At 38.9% G+C, this 20,026-nt stretch overlaps 1 protein-coding gene across 3 annotated transcripts in view; it reads left to right on the top strand.

Annotated features, from left to right (window-relative positions):
• ADCY7 (adenylate cyclase 7) overlaps positions 1 to 20,026 on the top strand; it is a 60,568-nt gene that overhangs the window by 28,977 nt on the left and 11,565 nt on the right. For all 3 annotated transcript variants that reach the window (XM_015639971.3, XM_015639972.3, XM_015639973.3), the window contains exons 3-16: positions 13 to 213; positions 2,234 to 2,407; positions 3,186 to 3,335; positions 5,572 to 5,720; positions 6,041 to 6,152; positions 8,463 to 8,590; positions 8,830 to 8,988; positions 12,818 to 12,950; positions 14,248 to 14,433; positions 15,303 to 15,346; positions 16,008 to 16,088; positions 16,966 to 17,038; positions 17,877 to 17,974; positions 18,600 to 18,684. In XM_015639971.3, the coding sequence (XP_015495457.1) occupies positions 13 to 213; positions 2,234 to 2,407; positions 3,186 to 3,335; positions 5,572 to 5,720; positions 6,041 to 6,152; positions 8,463 to 8,590; positions 8,830 to 8,988; positions 12,818 to 12,950; positions 14,248 to 14,433; positions 15,303 to 15,346; positions 16,008 to 16,088; positions 16,966 to 17,038; positions 17,877 to 17,974; positions 18,600 to 18,684 (1,773 nt within the window). The remainder of the gene's footprint in view (positions 1 to 12; positions 214 to 2,233; positions 2,408 to 3,185; positions 3,336 to 5,571; positions 5,721 to 6,040; positions 6,153 to 8,462; positions 8,591 to 8,829; positions 8,989 to 12,817; positions 12,951 to 14,247; positions 14,434 to 15,302; positions 15,347 to 16,007; positions 16,089 to 16,965; positions 17,039 to 17,876; positions 17,975 to 18,599; positions 18,685 to 20,026) is intronic.

Genomic DNA, 20,026 nt, shown 5'->3' with positions numbered 1-20,026 from the left:
TTGTTTTTGTAGGAGGCACAGTCCCACCTTGCCTTCATCATCGCTGTGTGCGCTGCCCTGGCCGTGTTTGCAGTCATGTATTTACTGCTGTGCATGGAATCCCTGTTTCGGAGGTGGCTGACGTGGTTTGGAGTGATGATTTGGATCTGCTTCCTCACCGTGGGATATGTATCCCTTTTTGAAAAAGGAAGTGATTATCAGCTGTGGGAGCAGGTATGTGTGTTGTGTTCATTCAGGTACTTACATAGAACTGGATGTGGATGTGTTTGTGTGCTTTAATCTTTCAGAATGTTATAACTGCGTAATAACTCTTCTGATTTGCTTTACTGATCTATTCCAGTAAATTTTAGTTGGTATACTGTATTATAGTGCAAATGCATTTCAGTGCAAGAATTGGATAATTGCATAAACCTATGTGGGAATCGCATCTTTAAGTTGTAATTGAATTGGATTTTTATTTAGGATTCTTACTAAATCTCAATTACTATGAATTTGTCTCTAAGTGATTTTTTTGTTAGTAATACTTGCATTGTTAATTTATTTGGGTCACAGAGGGGTTCAAGAAATGTATAAAGGACTCCAGAGCTGGGTGTGCCTTAGGGAGCAGGTTTTTAAGTCAGTGGGAGAGGTGAAGTGAACAATAAGGATTAATGACACATCCTGGCATTGCTGGGTGTGGCTAAACTTCATTTCTTGCTATCTCTGATCAGAAGATGGGTGATTTCATGAAGCCAAAAATATCATAATTTGTAGGAAACTCCTCCTAAGATCTCATAATGCAAGCAGAAGAGTTTTAATTAAATCAGAATTACTTTTTATCTTGTTTTATGAACTCTGCCCCTTCGCTTCTTTATTTGAATAAAGACACGAATTATCAGTTAAACAACCAAAATCTGATTTGCATTGTGGTCTGGATCCAGTACTGTATGTTTAGAGTTGCTGTTCAGTATTTTTTAACTTAAGGATGTGTCTATTAGTACCTTAGGAAACCCCCCCAAAAGTATTGTTCTTAACTATAAATGCAAATATGTAAGAAAGCAAGATTTGGGTTTGCTGCTTTCAGTGCTGCAAGCCAATGTGGTGTCGTCATGTGGTAATAATTCATTCATATTGATTTTAAGTCTAAAATAGAAGGACGCCCTATTCTGAAAAGTGAATAGATTTATTTCAGACTTTCACCTCAAGTTATGAATGTATCACTAATTAAAGCCACTGTTTAAATGCAGGTATGGCCTTTGCTTGTCCATCCTTTGTTTGTGCTTATAAAACTATCACACAGCATTCAGAACTTTGTGTGATGGGGGTTACAAATACAGCAGAAAAAAATGTTTTTACTCCAGCTAAAATAGTAAGATATACTCGGACAGATATTTTTGTTGAATGAAAACTTATTTCCCTGTTTGTCTGATTATTGTTGTCCCAGTCAACCTAGCTATTCTGGAAAAATATTTAAGGGCAGACTGGACCTTGAGACCTCCTCCAAGGAAGCTCATGTCTGGAATGGCACAAGTTTAGTTGCTGTGATGAGATGGAGCTGAGCCTGCAATATATTCCTCTGATCAGGGTTGTTGGTTTCCATATATAAATATATATATATATAAGCTAACAATTACAACAGGTCTATAAATAAGGATTTAAGTTTTACAGAGATTTCCACTTATCTTGAGCAGTTTAGTTCTGCATTTTGTAAAATCTGTGCACCTAAATACATGATTAGTGTTAATAAAGGTTATTCTCTTGTGGGAGGACCAGGAAGTATTGGTTGGATTTTGTTTTTTATCAAACACGAAGCAAACATACACATGTGACTGGGTGATGTTAAAGTTAGAAAAATATCCTCCAGCAGGTGAGAAATCTGATTCTATTCAGTATTGCTACCTTGCAACACACTGTTCATGATGTGTGAGTACAAAGTGTATCCAAAGTGCATCTTCAGCTGTAAAGGATAAGTTCAGGGTAAGGGGCAAGAACAAGTGAAAAAATTATAGGTGATATGTCATGTTAACCCATCTTGTCTATGAACATATAGCTGTTAATCCCTCAGAACTCTTAGAACTACTCTTAGATCTCCTTGTGGTTTTACCTGTGTTTTGAAGCATTCATATCTAAATTGTTCAGCCTGAAACTGGGCAAGAATCCTACTACTTTGCTCCTATTTCTGTAGTGATTTTGGGGATTCACCTAATAACATTTGTATGTGATTCTTTTTTATTTTTTCTTCTTCTTTCCAAAGGTGCCATTCTTTCTGTTCATAATCTTCACAGTTTATACCATGCTACCCTTTGGGATGAGAGGTGCTGTCATAATTAGTGTTGTTTCTGCTCTCTCCCATATTATTGTTTTAAGCACTGTGGTAAGTGTGGTAAGTGTGACTTCTCAAGAAAATAAGGAATCCATTCTATTTCAGGTAAGGAAATAACTTGGTTACATAATGAAATACCCTAGTCATGCTACCCTTTGCTTTTGGCATAACTGTTCTGTTCAGAAAAGTTCCAGTCTTCCACATTGATGTTTCAAGTTTGTGGATTTGGAGCTTGGGCCCAAAAACCCTTGGGCTTTTTGTAAAAGTGCAAATTTTTAAATCTACAGTATATTTTGTTTTTCTGACCTAAGTGAAAAAAAAGCAGGGTTGTTATATTAATTTTTAAACGAAGTTGTTAAAAATATGCCTAGTTTAGTCACAGTCACTTATCCCAATCTGTGCTCGTTCAGGTGGGTCTACCTTCATCAGGCACTGGCCACAGGGTGGATCAAAAGGGCCACTGCTGCCCTGGGGTGTCAGCAGGGCCTTGGGGTGCTGCTTGCTGGTTCAGGGCTCCCAACACTCATTAACAGGGCGTGTTCAAAGGATCACCCCAGCTCATTCCTTGCCGGCGTGTGCCAGACTCCACACAGCGTGCTGATGCAGGAGTTTGTGCACTGGTTTTTCACAGATCAAACACTGGTGCCTGCAAATAGATGTTAAATGATACCATGGGATTTTCTGTTTCATTACTGTGACTGTGGAAGTTAGATTATATCTTCCAGCTCCATCCTGGGTAATAGCAACTGAGATTTGTTATGGGATGGGGTAAGAGGAAATGAGACATGGTCTGGGATTGACTGTTTTTTGTGGGACTAGTACGTGTGTTAATGAAGTATCAATGACTGCCCTGCAGTAGGTAAATATTTTTCTTCTTGTGCAGCTCCTTGCCAATGCTGTAATTTTCCTTTGTGGCAACTTCATGGGTGCATTTCACAAACGCCAAATGCAGGTTGCTTCGTGGGATTTGTACAGATACACCTTAAAGTGCATTCAGGTCCGAATGAAACTCAAGATTGAAAAGAGACAGCAAGTGAGTGAGCTAGTTCATGTTGTGAATTGCTTGTTTTCATTTCCAAAATCTGTGCAAATTCATAATGTTGGTGACTAATCCATGTTGAAAAGCTTGGTCCAGTCTTTGAGATACCCACCTAGTGTCAAAAATAAAAGTTGTGCCACTCGTAACAAAAGAAGGAAGTTAAAGGGAGGAAGCTGTTTTCTGGGGCTTGTCTACATGAAAATCACAGCATTTGTAACAGGAATGTAATTGCCAGTCTTTTTAGCTCCTTTTCTCCTAGAATAAACTGTTCCTGGGACTGGCCTGAGGTAACTTAATAGGACATGCCCTGAAATTACTTGTAAGGTAATTTTAGCAGATAGTTTTATGCTTTCCTTGGTCACCTTTTTTTGCATTGAATTCTAAAGTGTTATTTATTCTTATACTTTATCGTCTCACAAACTACTTTTCCTTTGCTAGAAGGATAAAATTGGATGTGAAGGGAGAAAAAAAATCATATAATAGATAAAAATATTTGTTTCCATAAACTCCGGTGGTATTCAAAGAATAAACAAGGAACATGAATTTTCTACTGAGGAAGAACTGTAGAGAGATACCAAAGCTGAAACTGTGGCACCTTTCCTGGTGTAAATAGGGTTAAGAAGAGCTCTACAAGGCTGATGTGTACTGTGTTCTCTGCCCACCAGTTATTAGATAAAAAGAAGGGGCTGAAAAGTGACTGACCTGATCAAACTGGGAAGAAGAAAATGCCACAGTGCAAGTGCAGTCTGTTCTCTGATGCTAATCTTGTGAGATGAGATGACAAATCTTCATGAAAGCCCTGGCAGAATTTCCCCACGCAGCCACCAGGGAAGCCTCTGATCACCTTACGAGGCAGTGTGCTCTCATTTCCTGGGCAATGTGCTCACTTCCATGGGTGTTCAGAATTTTTGTTTTGGGATTTTTTTTTAATGGTTGCTTGTTTGAAGTGTAAATGTGCTTAAGTCTATGGAGAGCTTTCTTTTCATCCATGTTGTGGTTTGTTAGGCAATTCTGGGTATCCTTTCTGCCACCCACTTTTTCTCCATGAAGAAGGTGTGAAAACTGCAGTTCAGGGTTCTTCATTACTTCCTTGAAAACTGTGATGTGTCAGCCTCCCAATGGCCCTGGGATTTGGCTATCAGTTTAAGTTCTTCCCCAGGGTTGTCTCTCCTAGTACCACAACAGTAGCTGAGGGAAAGGAAGTGTTTCTATTTCTGGGATCAGTCTCAAACCAAACTGCTGCCTATACCTTGTGTAGGCGAGTACTTGATGCTCAAGGACTGTCTCTTCCCACTGTGATCCCAGGGTATTTCTTCTTAGAGGCAAGCACTGGTTAAATAACCCTGGCAGCTCAGTGCTATCTGCACATGGCTGCATTGGGTAGCCAGGAAAAGGGGACAAAGACTTGGTCCCAGGGGACAGCATTCAGCATTTCACTTGGCTACACAATATGTTCATCTTTCTATTGATGTTGTCTGAAAAAGTTCCTGCTTGTAGCTGCTCCACACAACATTTCCTCTTCCATCTTTGAGGTGGGAGAGCCCTTCCTCGCTCAAAGTAGTCTCTTTTTGTCATCCTCTTCTGCCCAGGGACTTACCAGGGTCTTTGAAGATGGGGCTTTTGAGTGAGAGCCAGTGTAAAACTGCCCCAAATAGTCAAACAGTGGAGGTGGGTTTGGAGGAGTCTGTTTCCCGTTCAGTTCAAAAGACTTAATTTCAGTGGCATTGCTTCAGTTTAGCTGTAGCAGCATGTACCTGACACTTTTGTATCTGTTGCTGCTTTTCCAGCATTTGATAAGTTACAAATATTTTTAATTCTGAATAGATTGTTAGGTACAAAACATCAGCTTTTACAGAAGCTTTATCAGACAATGCCAACATAACATTGACATTAGAGAACAAAACAAAATATAATTTATCCAGAAAATGTAGTACTGAGTACTGACATTTTGTATGTGTGTGTTTCATAGTTACAAATGGATGTCACACCTATGCCGCAAGGAACAGAAGAAAAAATATGAAACATAATTGTGAAATCAATAATGTGGATAATAACAATGAAAAATGTCTTCTGGAAAACCTGACATGCATTACTCAAAAGCTATCTGAATAAAGGCATTTTGGTTTTGTTTTTTTTTTAATGCCTTCTTACAGTCAGTAGAATTCTGCAGTTTCAAACATAGTAATAAATTTAATAATTTTGCATAATTATTCCTCCCCCTATTTTTTAGGAAAATTTGCTTTTATCCATCCTGCCTGCTCATATCTCTATGGAAATGAAGCTAGCAATCATTGAGCGACTGAAGGAAACTAATGATAACAGGCAAATGCATGACAACAACTTCCACAGCCTATATGTAAAAAGGCACCAAAATGTTAGGTAAGTGGAAACCCTAGAAATAATTGTATTAATATAAACTTCTGATTCTTATCAGTACATATGGTCCAGTGACATTAAAATTTGAAGGCAGACTTTCAGGCTGAAGTGAGCTTCTTTCCTGTTATGGGAAGATAAAATGTGTTGAACTGGTGTGCTGTCTTTCACATCAGGGGAGATACTTGAGCCCTTTTTGCTGGAGTTGTTTCCCAGAGAGGACAGAGTTTTTTTCTGTTAAATGCATTTCAATAGTTATGCTGACTGTGGAATTGACGTATCTTCATATTTCACTTTTCCTGCTTTTTCCTTTTGTTCCTGTCTAGCATTCTTTATGCAGACATCGTAGGATTCACTCGCCTGGCCAGTGACTGCTCTCCTAAGGAACTTGTAGTGATGCTGAATGAACTCTTCGGAAAGTTTGATCAGATTGCAAAGGTAGGTTTACAGGTTGTGCTGTAGGATAAAGGCCTTTGGAAAAATAAATCTTTTTGCACAACAGGAGGCAGCTGGATATTAGTCCTGAAGTTAGGAAGGCAAGACTGCTTTTGATTTAAAGCTAACTGGCAAAATCACATTAAAACAAAATGTAAAACAAAAATGGGGAATTTAGAAAGTTGCTGCTGTAATTCCAGTTCTTGGGTGGGGAGGTTTATCTGTATCATTTAGGAAATTGCCTGATTGTGATAAGTGATTGCAGCAAGGCTGCTGGAGATTCTGTGTTCAAACTCCACTGAGGAACTTTGCTGTGTTCAGCCTGAAGGTTTGTTTGACTCCAGAAATGGAGAACTCTCAGACATACATTTAAATTCATAAATACAGAGGCAACAGGCAAAGCTCAGGAGTGAGCTAAAGAAAGCTTCCTGTTACTAATGGATATTTACAAAAAAGTGTAAAAATGGGGAGTAGTTTAAAGTGCTTCCTATTAAGACATACCCTTAATACTGACCCTTCAGCCTGGCAGGAATTGTTACCACTTCCAGGTGCTGCTTGAGGTTAATTTTTTCCAGCTGTAATCACAAACTCAGGTGTTTATTTCTCACATTACAGGGACTGTATCACCTACATGTTTGTGTGTTGTGTTTGTGAAATCCTAAAAATTTGTCTGAAAAAGCTGGAAAACTCTAAAATTATTAAAGTAGCAGAGGAATGAAATTCCTGTAATTAAATCCTTGTGGGTATCATTGAATAAATTCTTAAATATATTGCTGATTAAAACCTGACTGAGATGCTAGTAACATTTTTGACTAAGTGACATGGCTAATCTTTGCATCTCTCTGAATTCAGTTGCTGTTAAGTGTTTAAGCACTGACACATAAAAGTTATATCTATTGCAATTGTATTGTTGTGAAGCAGCTATAAAGACAGAGTGTTATGTCATCTTAGTTGGCAATGGCAAAATTTCTTTTAATGCTGAAGTAGAAGCTGAGGCTAAACACATTTAGTTAGGTTTTATAACTGCTTTGCAGATACAAAAATAGAAAAAAATTCTAGCTTTTGAGTGATGTGTTTTAATTTTTCACTGCTGTCTGCAAATTGCACTGTAATGTCTGGATTTAGTGAGTCAAAGTCTTTTGCAACTCTGTGGTTGAGCTGTGAGAAGAGGTTCCTGCTTTTTGTGCTATTTTTGTTCTGCCAGAGAGCGTTCTGTCATCTTTTCCATAATGTACAAATGTTGCAAGCTCCAATTTACCTAATAAAAACTGATGGCTAGGCTGGACACCAAGCTGGATGCTGAAGCGCAGCAGCTCTAATCCAGGGCTGGGTTTCCCTGCTGATCCCTCTGAGCTTGTCACTTGTGGCACTGCTCAGAACCCACTGCGATGGATTAAGATGTGGAGAATGATGGATGTTCCCTAAGAGCTTTAAGTGATGAGGGAGAACAGCTCAGTTTGGGAAACTGCCACACATTTGGGCTGATTTTGGAGCTGATTTATGAACTGTGTTCCCAGAGCAGGTAGGGTTGAATAGCTGGAGGTATTGGCTGACCCAAATTAAGCCATCTCTGCTTGTCAGTCAAACACTACACAGCCTGCAGAATTAGCCCTAGCTTGCTTGCAACCTTTGTAGTTAAAATTCTTCTGCAAAGTGTTAACAAAAGTATCAGAGGCTTTTTGCTCTCTCTCCTGCCAGTCATTGGCAGCAGTATCCTCTGTTGCAGTTAGGAAAATTTATTTTTGCTGCCATTTAGTATTGTGAAGTTTTTAGTAGCAATAGCAAACTGTAGTGCGTGCCAGCTTCCTCTTCAGTCATGTTTGAAATAACAAAAAAATCCCATTTTTCATCTGCACAGCAACCAGGTTGGGCATCTGAATTTCTAAGTTTTCCCTCAGTGCTGAGAGGTTTTATGACACCTCACACTGTTACTTATGAGGCTGCCATGTAAAAATAGAGGGAAAACTGCCCATACTTCAGATGAAGATTAAAAGATAGATAAGTAGATTTCATCCTCTAGATGGTAAATTCTGTGACACTTCTATTTTATTTATAGTTTTTTTCAGTTGCACACAGTTCCAAGAAAAAGGTGAGAAACTAGCAAGATGGTTGTATTTCAGAAATGCTTTAAATGTTCATTTTCGTCCTCTCCAGTGAGCAATGTCCAGGCATTCAGATGTGAGGAAAAAGAAGTAAGCTTTGTTTCAACAAGGTTTTGACAAAGCCTGACTTTGACAAACCAGGGCCTTTGGAGCTGTTAGCCAACTTGCAGTTAATTTTTTTCTGTTAAAAATGTTTGGTGTAATTTTGCAGGAGAATGAATGCATGAGAATAAAAATCCTGGGAGACTGTTACTACTGTGTCTCAGGCCTGCCTGTGTCCTTACCAGTTCATGCCAGGAACTGTGTTAAAATGGGGCTCGACATGTGTGAAGCCATAAAGTAAGTATTATTATTATTAAACAGAAGGCTGTTTAAAATATAGATACTGTGCAGATATCAAATTAAGTAATTAGTTTTCTTGTCAACACTCCAAGTGTATTTCTTAGCTGTAGTTGCACAGTTCTGATCATAAGTTTGGCTCATCTTTGCACCAAGTGTACGATGAGACAAAACCTTGACAGAAGGAGGAGAGAAAATGAGAAGTGTCCTCCTGCTCTAATCCCCTGATGCCTCCCCAGGCAGGTGAGAGAAGCCACGGGCGTGGACATCAACATGAGGGTTGGGATCCACTCTGGGAACGTGCTGTGCGGGGTGATCGGCCTGAGGAAGTGGCAGTATGACGTGTGGTCCCACGACGTGTCCCTGGCCAACCGCATGGAGTCCGCCGGCGTGCCGGGGTGAGCACCCTCTGATGCCTGAAGAGGCTGCCTGCAACTGGGGCTGGACAGTGCTAAAGGAATAAAGTTGGTGTTTATTAAAAGGCCTTCAAAGGATACACCTTGGGCAGTACAGGAGCCCAACTGAGGCTACACCAAAGATGGATGACAGGTCACACGTTTTCACACTTTCATAAGTTTTGGTCCATTTGCATATTGGCATTAATTGTCTAATTACAGCTTCAGGTTATGTAGGCCCATCCTCCCATATTGCTCTCCTCAATTTGCTGTTGTTATACTTTTTGGGCCTGAAGCTGCAATGGTGTCCTAGCTTCTCAGGCTAGAAAAGGATTGTTTTGTCTAACCAAACTGAAGAGAACTTGCTAGTACTTTATATGAAATTCAGAGTTATACACCAACACAATATAGAATCTGTTAAATATGAAAGCTAAAACTTAAGGCGTCACCTCCCTGCTGAGGCTGAGCTGTACTGTCACAGGCCTGGCTTCTGTAACTGTGCCATGACACAAATCCTTGCCATGGGATGCTGGAAATAGGACAGATGTGTACTTAGCAGAGCTGTAAAATGTTAATATTTTCTGATTGCGTTTTTAATGAGCTATAAAATTCTATTCTTAGGAAAGTGACTGCTTCTTGACTTCCCCTTCATGGGAGAAGCATACACGTCTTCAGCAGTGCATTGTGTTGACTTTGTCAATCCACTATCCACACAGGGATAATTCTGTATTTGTCAGTTTAGCTAAAGAACAGTTGTGCTCCTCAGGTCAACAAGGCCAAGCTGTGTCTTTACCCAGTGTTTCTGCTTCTCTATTGATCAGTCCCACTTGATTTATATCAGCTCTATGTTCACCACCCCCACCACTCAAACCCTACAAACAACTCAGAAGTGAGAATGCACCCTGATGGGGAGTATCCCAGCAAGGAGAGTCTGGAGCTGTTGTTTGTTGTGCATTTGCCATGGGCACGATGAAGGGAAGGGAGTGGTGCTGAATGGGAGGATTGAGGCAGAGCAGGAATATAATTTGCCACATGCTGCTCAGTGATACAGGAATTGGATTTGAGATTGTAGCCTTTTTAAGATGCTTGTTGAACAGAACAAATATAAATGCTTTTCAAAAACACCAGCATTTGCATTTTCCTTTAGGAAAGTATACTCTCTTCCGGTTTTCTAAGTTAAATTTAAGGATTAGAATTCTTCTAAGAAACCCTCTGTTTTTTTCTTTGTTATTTTGGTTGTTTGCCCTAAAAAAGGCCATTATAAGACCTTCCCTTTTTTCATTCCCAAATCAGACCACAACTTTTTTTTTTTGGTCATGGTAGTCAGTGCAAATTGGTTTCTGTTAGTAAGTGGTTCTAAGCAGTGACATTATAGCTTTTCTTATTATTTCTGTACCTCAGACAGCTTTTAGGTATATGCTTGTAACTTAAAAATTAAAGTGATTTATCGAATAATAAGAGGTTATGAATATTAAAATACTTCGTTGCATTGGTGACTGAAACAGAAAGAAAACTACTTGGAGCTTGGTTAACAGTTACACTGTTCAGCCAGGCTGAAGGGCTTAGTGTGTTGATTCAGCATGATTAAACAAGAATACAGAGTTGTAAAGTATCTTTTGTTGGTAAAGCAAACAGCATGACTCTGAATATGGCAGAAAACCATACTTAGTCTTGTTTAGGACCTTTGCCTAATCTTGAAAACTCTGATTATTTCCCTATGGTTGTCAGGTTTATAGTTGATAAGCTGGTAAAGAATTAAGCTGGCTTAGTTTGGCATTCTGATTCAGAAACATTATCCTTATTACTTCTTCTAGCTACAGCTGTGTAGTTCTCACTCATCTTTCAAAACTGGCCAGAGGAAACACCTTCACCTGTGGAAGACTGAGCCTGACAGGGTGGAGGGGTATTATTCACTATGCAAATGTTACTTCGTATTTGTTTCTTGCTCTGCAGGGAAATTATTTGTTGGGGATTCCTCATTCCAGTGTTAGATACTCTGGCTCCTTTGGAAACAGTTTTGTCATTAGGAGCCAGCTAGAGGTTTTGTTTCAAATAGGAAGCATATCTATTTTGAGTTTCTGTAAATGAAGGAATTCTAAAGACTTTTGAAAAGATGCAGGAAAACTTCTAGCTTTATAAGTATTTTCTTTCCAGTGACATAGTGTCCTTGTTCATCCTCCTTGTGATTTTAAAAATTACTTACATTCATAACAGTGTAATACAGTACTAAAGCAGAAAGGAGTAGCATAAAACTAAAACTCAAAATGCATTTACAACCAATTCTCTCTGTTGTGTAAATGCCTGAAGGCTCCTGTCAGCATAGGAAATGGGGCGCAGTGTGCTGGGTGCTCTGTCCTGGCACGGCAAGGGCAGCAGTGCGTGCTCCAGCTTGACTGTGAGAGCAGCTCTTGGTGATGTGCTTAGCCTGGAATCCAGTAAGCAATTAGGAACTGCTCAGAGATCACTGGCATCTAATTTGAGAAGTTTGCAGTAGGATCGGAAATGTCTTACGGCAGTGTGTGGTTTGAGGGAGAGGAAGCTTGGTAAAATGCAAAATGGTGGGTAGTGAACAAATGTACTGCTTTTTGGAGTAAGTGAAAAAGCACAGAAAACTTATATGGCTGTGTTTTAAGGCTCAGGGCACAGACATCACCCAGAATGCCCCAGTATCTGTGAAAATGATGCTTTAGAGCAAACTTTAAAATTTCAGATTTGAAAGTTTACCTTAATTGCAAAAGTGTGTACTCAAGGTAACAATTAACATTTATTTTTTTTTTTTTTTTTAGAAAATTACCTGTAAACAAATAAAAGTGTGCACCCTCTGCAATTCAGCTCTTACTGTTGGCTTGAAAAGTAACTGAGGAAGTTTTTATTCTTCCTTCTTAGAAGCTACGGGCAGTAGTTTTCAGCTCTTGGACACATTACCGTCATGCAAACCTATGTCCAGCTTTAGGAAGGAGAGGTGGATGGAACACTTGCTCTCTGTAGTTTGGCTGCAGTGCTGCACACTGCCAGTTTCCATGCTGGAATTTTGCTTTTCCCAGCCCCAAGCTAATGGATTGTAGGACAGTGTCAAACTTGTCCGTGCCAAAGAAAAGCCAGAAAAGCATGGGAAGATGAACAATGAGAAAATAGAAATTAAGAAATGCTATTTTATGAACTCACTCCAGTCTCTTGTTGAGAAATTATATGGAAAGATATAACTCATAACTTATGTGGAAATACATGATTTGGAATACTGAGTGAAATAACATTTAAGGGAAAGTGTGAATGGGTACAGAAAAATCCTGGCTACCCTTCTCAGAAGTGCTGAGTTGCCTTTTCCTTGGATTGTTTCAGCCAGAAAAGGCAGACTTTCAGAATTCTCCTCAGAGTTAACAAAAAACCTTCCCAGCTTTATTTTCGCAGACTTTGTCTTCCCCCACACTCATGCATTTCTAGCACAAAGCAGTCCTTGCTCGTGTTTTGTTCATGAGTTTTCCCGGCAGCTCTCACAACCTGCCTGTGAGCCTGTCTGTCTTGTGAGTCATCAGATCTCCTTTGATCACATTTCTTCTTGTTTTTTTATTTCTCCGCTTATTTCAATTTAATTTTATACTAATACTATCTCATTATGGGAAGTGGTTTTTCGCATGCTTGCTATGAATGATGTACTACAGTAAAAGATTGCAAATATAATTTTAAGTACTGGCAGGATTTTTCAGTTGGCTGCCAAAGCAGGGGATGTCTGAAAAGCAGAAATGTCAGCAGTGGCCATTGAAATGTAAATGAAACGCTTAATGTGACCTTTCTGTGAATGTTTGGATCTCTTTGTTCTTTCTCCCATTCTCAGCCGTGTGCACATCACTGAAGCAACATTAAATCACCTAGGCAAAGCTTATGAAGTAGAAGAAGGGAATGGACACCTGAGGGATCCTTACCTTGAATCCATGAATATCAAAACCTACTTAGTGGTTGATCCAAGGGTATGTATTTGTTTATAAACATATATATTTATTCAAGCGTATGCACACATTATAAGTACACAGGTTTCTGCAGTGCGTACAGATTTTTCATTCAGGAATGGAATTAAAGCATGGTGTGAGTCACCTGAGTAGCCTGGATTTGGGAGTTCAGATCTGAAAGCACATCCTGTTTTTTTATGACATGCCTATTGCATTGAAGGTATTAAGTGTTATGCTGAAATCTCCAATGTGACCCACTTAGAGTCAAAACACATATTTGACTATGTATTTGTGTGAAGTATTTCAAAAACACAGGTCAAAAGATGAGGATGGAGGAATGCCTGTCCTGTGTGGCCACTTTCAGCTAAAATATTGCCTGTAAAATAGCATCAGACATCTTCCTCACTATCTGAAAAGTAAGATTCACCTTCTTTTCAGGGTGTGAAGTTAGCAACTGCAGGTTGCTCCTTCAGAGCTGGGTAACTACAAACACCTGGAGTACTGCTATTTTGCATTGGCTTGTGGTTGATGAGTAAAATGTTTCAAACAAAAAAAGAATGCAGATGAGAAACTTCTTTTGTTCCTGATCTCTACAGGAAGGAACAGCGTAGAACCACTTTTCATTAGCAAGAACTCAATCTTGTTGTAACTTGGTTACATTTTCAGTACTGCAACCCCCCTCAGTTGCACACAGCACATATTCTCAGAATGAGGTTTTATGTCACCTGTTTCTATTTTTATAGATCAAAATGGTCTCTGCTCCCTGGAAGATACTTGTGAAATGTTAGAGAATTATCAGTCATTGAAGTCTTGGTTTCTTCTGTAGTTTTGTGAGGATATTGCTGTACACCCTGTCTGTACTGCCTGACTCAGCACCTGTGACACAGGGATATAATCTGATGTGGAGTCTGTAATTTGTGGCATCTTCCAACCACTGTTTTGACACACCCCAGCTCAGGAATTTGGCACCTTTTTCCCCTGCTGTAGGGCTGACTGCAAGGAAACTGTATCATTCATACGATCCTGTGAGCCCTTGCATCACTGTAAATAAACCTGGAAGTTTGACTGTCGCAGTGTTGCAAGCGAAGTCTCGTAAAGGCAGCTGAAGCAATTAATTGAATGTGCTGTGATTTGCTTTAGCTCATATTAATTAAGCGAGATAAAGGATTGAGGTTGGCTGACATGTTGCTGATGTGTCCAGAGCCCTACTGAATGGTGAGATTTGTGTAGTATTAAACTACTCGATACACAGAGCTTCAATACTTTGTAATTTGTCTGAATTTCTGTTTTGTACACGGCTGTGTTTTCTTTCTTTTAGTCCAAACAATGCCTGTCGAACAACCACCTCCCTAAAACGCGGGTGAACGACGGGCTGAAGATGCGCGCGTCTGTGCGGATGACGCGGTACCTGGAGTCCTGGGGAGCAGCCAGGCCCTTCGCCCACCTGAGCCACAGGGAGAGCGTCAGCAGCGACTCCTCCAGCTCCCAGGGCAGACGCAGAAAGGTCAGCTCTCTGCTGATGGGCAGCCTTCAATTGCAAACTGCTCCTGTGCCTGCGGTGTGAAACCCAAAACTGGTGTGACTTCTGTGGCTGAATGTCTGCTGGTACCCTCGGTGCTGAGTGTGCGCACAGAACTGAGAGGGTGTCTGTGCAACATCTCTTCCTCAAAGAACTTAACCATATTCAGGCTGCCAGTCTCTCTAGCATACTACAATCATTGTTTATCTTCAAAGCCAAACTACCTATCTTTCCTATTATTTTTCCATCTTGAGATGGTACTTGTGCTTTTGTGGAAAAAAAAAAAGATAGATGCACTCAATACTTAATTGGAATGTACAGAAAATGAATAGTCCTTCCACATATTCTCCCTGCAACTAGATTTTATCAGTAAGGAATTTTCATGATAAAGAATTCTTAAGGTTTTAAGATTTTAAAATATAAGAAAACTATTTTTTCCTTCCATCTCCCCTTCCTGAAAGCTGGAAGTAAATGTACATGTTTTCAGGTGTGGTTCTGGAGCCACATTTGTAGTAAATTTTAATTTAAGCATCCATCCATCCATTCAGGTGTGTGGAAGTCTGCTTGCTTCTGCTGGTGCTTGCTTAGTTATTTTGGAGTGGGGAGAAAAATGAGAGGGAAGATCTGTTTAATTATTTTCTAACAATACTTTTTTTTTGTCAGAAAACAATTCTCACTTGTTAAAGCAGAAAACATTGCTGGAAAGGATTGATTTTTAGAAACATTTCTGTTTGAGAATGGTTCTTGATTTCTTTTATTTTTTAATAAAAATGGTTTTGGCAGATTCTTGATGTTTGTTTCCCATAGTTGTTTGGTATTCAAAGAGTGTGTAACTTAATTCCTGTTTTATTTAGGAAATACCTTTGTGTTCTACTGGGCGCCAGAGAACTTCTGACAGGTTTGTCAAGTACCTTCTTTTCTGTTTTTTTTTTGCTGCTCCTGGGCTCCTCTTGCTCCTCTGTGTGCTGTAAGGATGTGGTCATTTGGTTGATTAATCAGTGTGTGTATGGTAGTCCTGCCTTAGAAAGGTTAAGCTAAATCTTTGGCCTCAAAGATTTCTCAGCTCATGTTTGTTATTGTTAGCAGACTCTAAAAACAGCTTCTTGTCTTACTGTTCCCCTGCCATTCAGATTCTGTTTTGCTTGCTGGGCTGCAACAGGATGGGAGGGAATTGGGAAGGGAGAGCCCTAAAGAGCAGTGGGAAGATTTGGGTTTGGTTAGTGTTGTTAATATTTGCCATTGCATTGTGATAAGGAATTGTCACGTAGAATGGTACCTGTAGCACTGAGTTAAATGAGGAGCTGATTTTCACTTGTGGAGCATTCCCTCAGTTTGTCAAAAATGCTGTATTGAAAAATGCAGGGTTTGTGTAACTAGAGAAATGCTTAGTAAAGTGCCCATGGGTGTATTTTTTTAATCAGTTTGGAGCATTCTGGTTTAACTTTTCCCTGGAAGCTTGCCCTACTGTGTGCTGAGAAAGTGTGCTTTCTACACTTTCTTTACTTTCCATTACTTGTTTCTGAGTAGCATTTGTCACACAGACTTCATTTCATCCTCAGAAATTCATCTCAGAAGGGAAGGATAGAGGAAGATATTTATGATGAAATGATGTCAACAATTGAAGGCCTCAGTTCAACTACGTATGCAGTACTTTAATTTATTCTTATCTTTTCTTTGAGATTAACCTGCATTCTCAGTTTAAGCCTAGTTTATGTATAAAGTTACCAGGATTTTTGTCTTGCCCTTTTTTGGTCTTTGTTTTTTATTTTGTTTCTTTTTGGATTTAATTTGAATATGAGAATCTTACTGCATGATTTAGCAAGAAGCCAGTGATCAGTTTTGCTGTTCAATGTTTTCTTTAGTAAAACAAGAGAGTTTCATGAAATGAGGTGCCGTCCTGAACAAAAAAATAAGTATAAAGTCAAAATAGCTTTGTGGGTGATAAAGTTGCTTTAGAGTCTGATTCACTGAAGGCAAATGGTCTGTCAGGGACAGGTAATTCCTTTGGCAGTACATTTGCATTTAAAAGCAGACAAACACTGGCAGTGGTGGTGGTTTGGGTTTTCTTTGTTTTGGTTTTGTTTCAATTTAAAATACAATATTTAAATACCTAAAAATTCCTAAAACACTGAATTTGAGAAGAAAAACTATCTTCATTTAAATTCTAGGAGAGCTGTACTTAGGTATTCCTAATAGGAGTCTAATATTATTTAGGGGAAGTTTTTGGAGGCTGTGAGCCCTCTCTTAACATCTGCTGTTATACTTTCCTGTTTGTACATCTTTGGGAAGTTTTGGAGCTACATTTTTCATGTTGCTGGCAGATATTGCTGTCTGTGAGTGGATCTGCCTGTCAGAGGAGTAAAAACCACAGGTTTGTTCTGCTGTGAAGCATAAAGACCTTGCAGAAGCATCAGATGTGTGCTGAGAGTGGCTGTGGGGTCTCAAGTGCAGCGATGTATGTGTCCTGTCCTTGGCCTCTGTGTGCTCCTGATAACCCCTGTCTCTCTGTGGCTGCAGCCCCTGGTGTGGCAAATCAGATGATTTCTGTGGATTCTCACTGATCTTTGCGGAGCCTGGTCTTGAAAAAGAGGTTGGTAAGAGCAAAATATTCCCTTTTGGTCTTTGATTTGTCCTTCCGAGCAGCGTAAGAATATGATTGAAACTTTTCATTCTGAAACTGGATTCTGGAGGTGACTGTAAATCCTAAGAGGTTTCTGGTAACTAATGGAAAGCAGATTTCAGGAGTCATTTGAACTGGTCAGTTTTCCTTGATAACGCAAATTCTGAGTTCAAATGAGATTGTCTCTAATCTGTGGTCAAATTCATGCCATAAGGGAATTAGTGGGAATTTGATATTTTTTCTAAATAAACTACTTCCCTCAAAAGTAATGAGATTTAAAGAAGGAAATAAAAATGAAAGGATTTCTGCATCCATCATGAAAGCACCTTGTTTTCTGTGGCTGTTTCATTGTAGATATATTTCTGGTATTTGTTAGGTGCAGTGTAGTTTTTCTGTTTGAATAACTGCTGTTAAATTTACTGTGCTGTGGATGTAGTTACTGGTGTGGGTCTGTACCTACACTTCAGGTTTACTTCTGTGTATGTCCCTTCTTGATAAGGATTTTAACCATGGGCAGCTGTGGAGAGCTCATTTACATATTGCCTGGATTTCTCTAGGCTGGAAATTGGGAAATTATCATTTGGACTGGGATGTTTTTCTTGAAAGATGTTCAAGTAACTGGGTTTTTTTTTGGTTTTTTTTTGTTTTTTTTTGGTTTTTTGTAGTGGTCTTTTGTTCTGTTTTAGTCCTTGGTATATTTTTAATAATACAGTATAAACTTGTATATTTGTATGATCACAAGAATTTAATAAAATTAAGAAAAACACTCCTGAAATTGCCCTGATGCTTTATTCTCTCTGTGTTTCAGTATCGCAACATTCCTATTCTAAAACTCAAGAGTTACTTTGTGTGTGCCAGTTTTGTGTTCCTCTGTATATTTGTGATCCAGATGTTCATCATGCCAAAGTAAGTGCTGGTGTTTTAATTATTTATAATTCAAATTAACCAGTAGCTAAAGTGAACCTCATGTGCATGGAACTTTTTGGAGTTCCTGAGGGGTTAAATTTAAGAAACATATATTAATTTATCCTATAATAAAGGAGTTCATTCATGTTGGCATAAGAGCCAAGATATCAGTATGAAAATAAAATAGAATTATTTCTTTAATATTTTGTTTGCTTAGTACGCACAGGGTGGTCAGTTAAGTAAAAAATACTATTTTGTAAGAGCAGTTGGCTGTAAGGACATTGAGCAGTAGGACAATGGGATTTTTCTGGTTAAAATGTGCTCAGTGATCATTTTCTGTAGAGCTACAAGGAGACAACTTTGAGCTGCTTGTCACAGCTCTGAGAAAGCAGATGATGGATAATTCTGAAATTTATGGCATGTTTGATTTTTGTGGCTGTTGCAGTGCAGTTTCCGTGTGATTTATGCACAGAGCAGTGGCTCAGGCCATCAGGGGAGGAATCTCTTAAAGTGGTGATTGTGCAACAGAGCAACCATAACCTGTGTGATGTTATGGTCATTCAGTGCTACTTGAAGAAAAACATATTTAAACTTGGTTTTCTTAGTACTTTCTTCTTCTTTTTAGAACTGCAAAACTGGGAATTTCCTTTGGAGTTGTTGCAGTCATCATTGTGCTTATTTTGTTTGTGTGTTTTGCTGAGAAATGTCTGGTAAGTTTACATTTGAAAAACACTTCCTGTTTTCAAAAGTGGATGGATATATTTCAGCAACTTGGTCTGTTTTTAGGCTGATGAAATTTTAGCTATTTCAGTAGGAGTTACAGGAGCCTTGAACCTCAGGTTTCCAGAAGATTCTATTGCCTGAAACAGACTTTCATGTCTGAAAATTCTAAGAGAAATTCAGAGTTATTTGAGTGCAAGAATAGATGGGTAGGAGGGCAGATGTAGGACTGTTTTTTTAAAATATATTTTTATTTTTATGTTTGCCATTAATAGTAATTTTGATTGTAAATACTGTTATTCTCTGAGCTGGAAACAATATTGAAATAAGTTGGAAGAGAAGATCAGTTTTCATAATAATTTATGAAGTGTAATGAAAATTACAAACATATGAATAATTTATTGGCAACAATTTCACGGCAGTTAGAATTCCAAATTCACCATTACATCAATTAGGACACTTTGCACTTGTAGTTCCTTTTTCTTTGCATTATTAAACGCATACAATTACTGTTTAAAAATATATAGTGAGAGAGAGAGAGCCCATAGTGATGGAGTTCAATGATACAGAGTAAAGAAAAAGTCCTTCTCACTTCAAGAACTGCCTGGGGGGTGGGGAGGGCAAAAGGATTTTAGAGAAGGGATTTGAGAATGTTCCTTGCACTCATCAAACCTGCACCACTGCACTGCAGCACCCCAGTGAGGGGATGGAGCTCTCCAGGGAAAGGAAGAGTCTCTTTCAGAGCCATGGTCAAGCTCTGTAAAGGGGAAAGAAAAAAATCAATTGCACTCTGGTATAAAGATTTATGACTCATTTAATTGTATGGTTAGACAGATCTATGGAATTTATGTATGTGTGGTATTTATATGTGCTTATAGATGGATTTCTGCATATCTGTCTGTAGAGAGAGAGGGGTGTGTGTATGTGCATTCATGTGTTTTTTCTATGTGTGCAGAAACACACAGAGAAAATAGAAAATTCCAAGACTGCAGTTGCATCAGAATTTACTTTTATGCTGGGAGTGTTTTGGTGTAGCATCATGGAATAATGTTTGCAGTCATTACAATCATATGCTTTACTGGATTGGAGGATATAGGGATGGCAAGAATGGGGACTGTCTACGGTTGGTTTTGATTTATTAATCTGAGAACATAGTTCCAAATATAATATTATAGCTCTATAACTAAAAAAATACAAAATTTTTACTGCAATTTTATTAACTTTTCTCTAGAACTTTCAAACACACATTAATTCTGTATTTTTAAAGCACAAATTCAGAAAAGTTTAGCACCCAACCCCTCTGAAGAAAGGAAGCATTGTCTCTATTTTCAG

This window comes from Parus major, chromosome 11 (assembly GCF_001522545.3).
Source record: "Parus major isolate Abel chromosome 11, Parus_major1.1, whole genome shotgun sequence".
Taxonomy (NCBI): domain Eukaryota; kingdom Metazoa; phylum Chordata; class Aves; order Passeriformes; family Paridae; genus Parus; species Parus major.
Note: the sequence above shows the minus strand (reverse complement) of the source record. Positions and strands in the feature narration are given on the sequence as shown.